The 2,483-nt window shown below is 41.3% G+C and overlaps 1 protein-coding gene across 1 annotated transcript in view; it reads left to right on the top strand.

The window, feature by feature from the left end:
• The window catches only part of LOC103367796 (NT-3 growth factor receptor-like), a 91,902-nt gene that overhangs the window by 71,048 nt on the left and 18,371 nt on the right, over positions 1-2,483 (top strand). The window contains exon 10 of the mRNA XM_008295936.1: positions 1,508-1,638. Coding sequence (XP_008294158.1) covers positions 1,508-1,638 — 131 coding nt within the window. The remainder of the gene's footprint in view (positions 1-1,507; positions 1,639-2,483) is intronic.

The following is a 2,483-nucleotide window of genomic DNA, read 5'->3' as shown; positions in this document are numbered from 1 at the left end:
AATTGTAAATGAAAGTTTCAAGCACAGTTTGCTTTGTTGTCATCTCCTTATTCCAAACAATATGTATGCTGCTGAAAACATCCCAAAATCATTACAGTCTCACTAAATGCATCATAGTCAGCTCTGTCAGCTGACCCCTGTGTAGGTGTCTGTTTGTCTTTGCTGCTGCATACCCTCTTGTTTATGGTTTTTATGTCTTTTCCTGTACTTGTGTGTGCTTAAGCTTGTGTGTGTGTGTGTGTGTGTGTGTGTGTGTTACAGCTGACAGGTGACTGGCTGCTCCCCTCAGTGTTAATGACATTATTAACCCTGACTACTTGTAACTGCACTAATTAGCCTGAGTGATACTGTTGCGGCCCCTGGTGTTTGTGCTGCCTTGTGATGTGGTGGATCCCTTGTGGCCTTTGTTTGGGGAGATGGCTGCCTTAACTTCCACATGTGCCTGGCTGAGGAGCATCCTCCAGAGCATACCTGTCCTCAATCAGAGAGGACTGGCCTGGAGCTCTGCCCTAAAGCCCATCTGCCCTTAAAGCTCTTGTTCTCCCCACCTGCCATACCTGATCGGTCTACAACTCTGTTCCCTTCACCTTCATCCAATCCGCCTTCAGCCATCATTACACATTATAAATATACAACCAACCTCACAACCAGGGCGGCTGTGATAGTGTGAGCAGTTGGCCTTGGTGCCTCTCTCGTCTTTGTGTTCTGTTCTGTGTTCTCTGTAGCTCCTGTTAGCAGCTGTGTAACTAGTTTAGAAGTTTCCTGTGTTTTGGTAACGCAGTTAACTTCTGGTAACAGTTGTGTAACTCGGTTAGAAGTTACTCTTGTGTTTTCTGTAATATGTGTTCTGAGGCATTCGTTTTTTTAGTCTGTTCTGTTGGTTGTGGGTGTTGCTGTTGTGTTGAAGTTTGGCTAAGTTTAGTTGTTTTGTTTTCTTTTGTTTTGCTATCTTTTGTAACTCTGTTAACTTTTGTTTGGTTACATTTCGTTGACTGATCTTAGCAACACCCACTAGCTGTTTTCTTTGTGTTATCACCGTTTTGTTTGTTAGTTTTGTCACTAAGCAGTCAATTGCTTTACCCAACCAATAACATATGTTTGTTTTTTTGCACCCAGCTGACCCTAGAGGCTGGATCGTAACAGATACACACACACACACACACACACTAATGTATTCATAGCCTTGCAGCTGTATTCAGTTCTGCTTCTGTTCCCTTTTTTTTTTTTATAGACAATCCACAAACATTGCTGTCAACAGTTTATTGCTTCTTTAGTTCAAAGTTAAACAATGAAACCAATGAAAATTGTTTGTTGGGATAATTGGTTCAACTGAAAGGAGTGATTTGTGTAAACTGTAAGCATCATGTGATCAACATTCACCTCTTTAGCCTACTGTGTGATGCAATGTAAGTAGCATGAAGGGAAATTAGGAAGCTTTATTTATATGTGTGTGGTACTTTTTATAATAGGTGTTAATTGAGTCCCTTTCCATGTCTGTGTCTCTCAGATGTTCAGCATATTAAACGGCGGGACATTATTTTGAAGAGGGAACTCGGAGAGGGAGCCTTTGGCAAGGTCTTCTTAGCCGAATGTTACAACCTGAGTCCCACCAAAGACAAGATGCTGGTAGCTGTGAAGGTAAGAAGTGTGTGTGTGTGTGTGTGTGTGTGTGTGTGTGTGTGTAGTGGCAACTGCAGAGTAGACAAGAAAGTTATGTGCATAGATTCATCCAGTTGGTGCAACAACTTTATCGCAAACTACATAGAAATAGCAGGACTTATGAAAATGTGATATTATATAACCAGTCAGGGTAGAGCAGGGATTGAACCTCTAACCGTTTAATCAGTGGACAACCCGCTGATGTCCCCAGAAATGATCCACCGTTCCACATCAATAACAAGAATCTTTTTTTTTAAAAAAAGAAAATTATTTAAAAAGAATAGAAAAATATAGAAAAGTTGTCATGTCATAAATAATAAAGGAGGTAGAAAATTGTGAAACTAAAGTGCAGTGTACATTATGCAAGAGTTGCAGTTGTGTGTATGTGTGTTGTTATGTTATGTTATGCATGTGAGCGTTGTACGTATGTTTGTGCATATACCTATATGTTAAATACATATTTTACATCGATGAAGTGTGCTGTAGCTGACGGAGTAGGTGCTAGGATTTAGATTTTAACCTGAGGTCAGAGTTCGCAGTCCTGACAGCACAAGGAATGGAGCTTTGTTTTAGTCCCAAATGTTTATGTTGATGTTGCTCATGCAGGAGCTGGCAAGAATGTAGCCACTTAAACAGTCCCTTGCTGGGGTTGTGGGGTTTATCCATGAACCTGTTGGCCCTGATCACAGAGGGGGGGGCGCTGCTTCATCTTCTCCACCTGGTTGCCCATTTATTTGGTCCATAACAACTCCTCAGAGATGTACACTCCCAGATAATTAAAACTGCACACCCACTTCACAGGTGATCCATTTATCCTCAATGTA

Source organism: Stegastes partitus, unplaced genomic scaffold (genome assembly GCF_000690725.1).
Source record: "Stegastes partitus isolate 25-593 unplaced genomic scaffold, Stegastes_partitus-1.0.2 Scaffold1088, whole genome shotgun sequence".
Classification (NCBI taxonomy): Eukaryota; Metazoa; Chordata; class Actinopteri; family Pomacentridae; genus Stegastes; species Stegastes partitus.
This window is presented reverse-complemented; position numbering and strand designations above follow the sequence as displayed.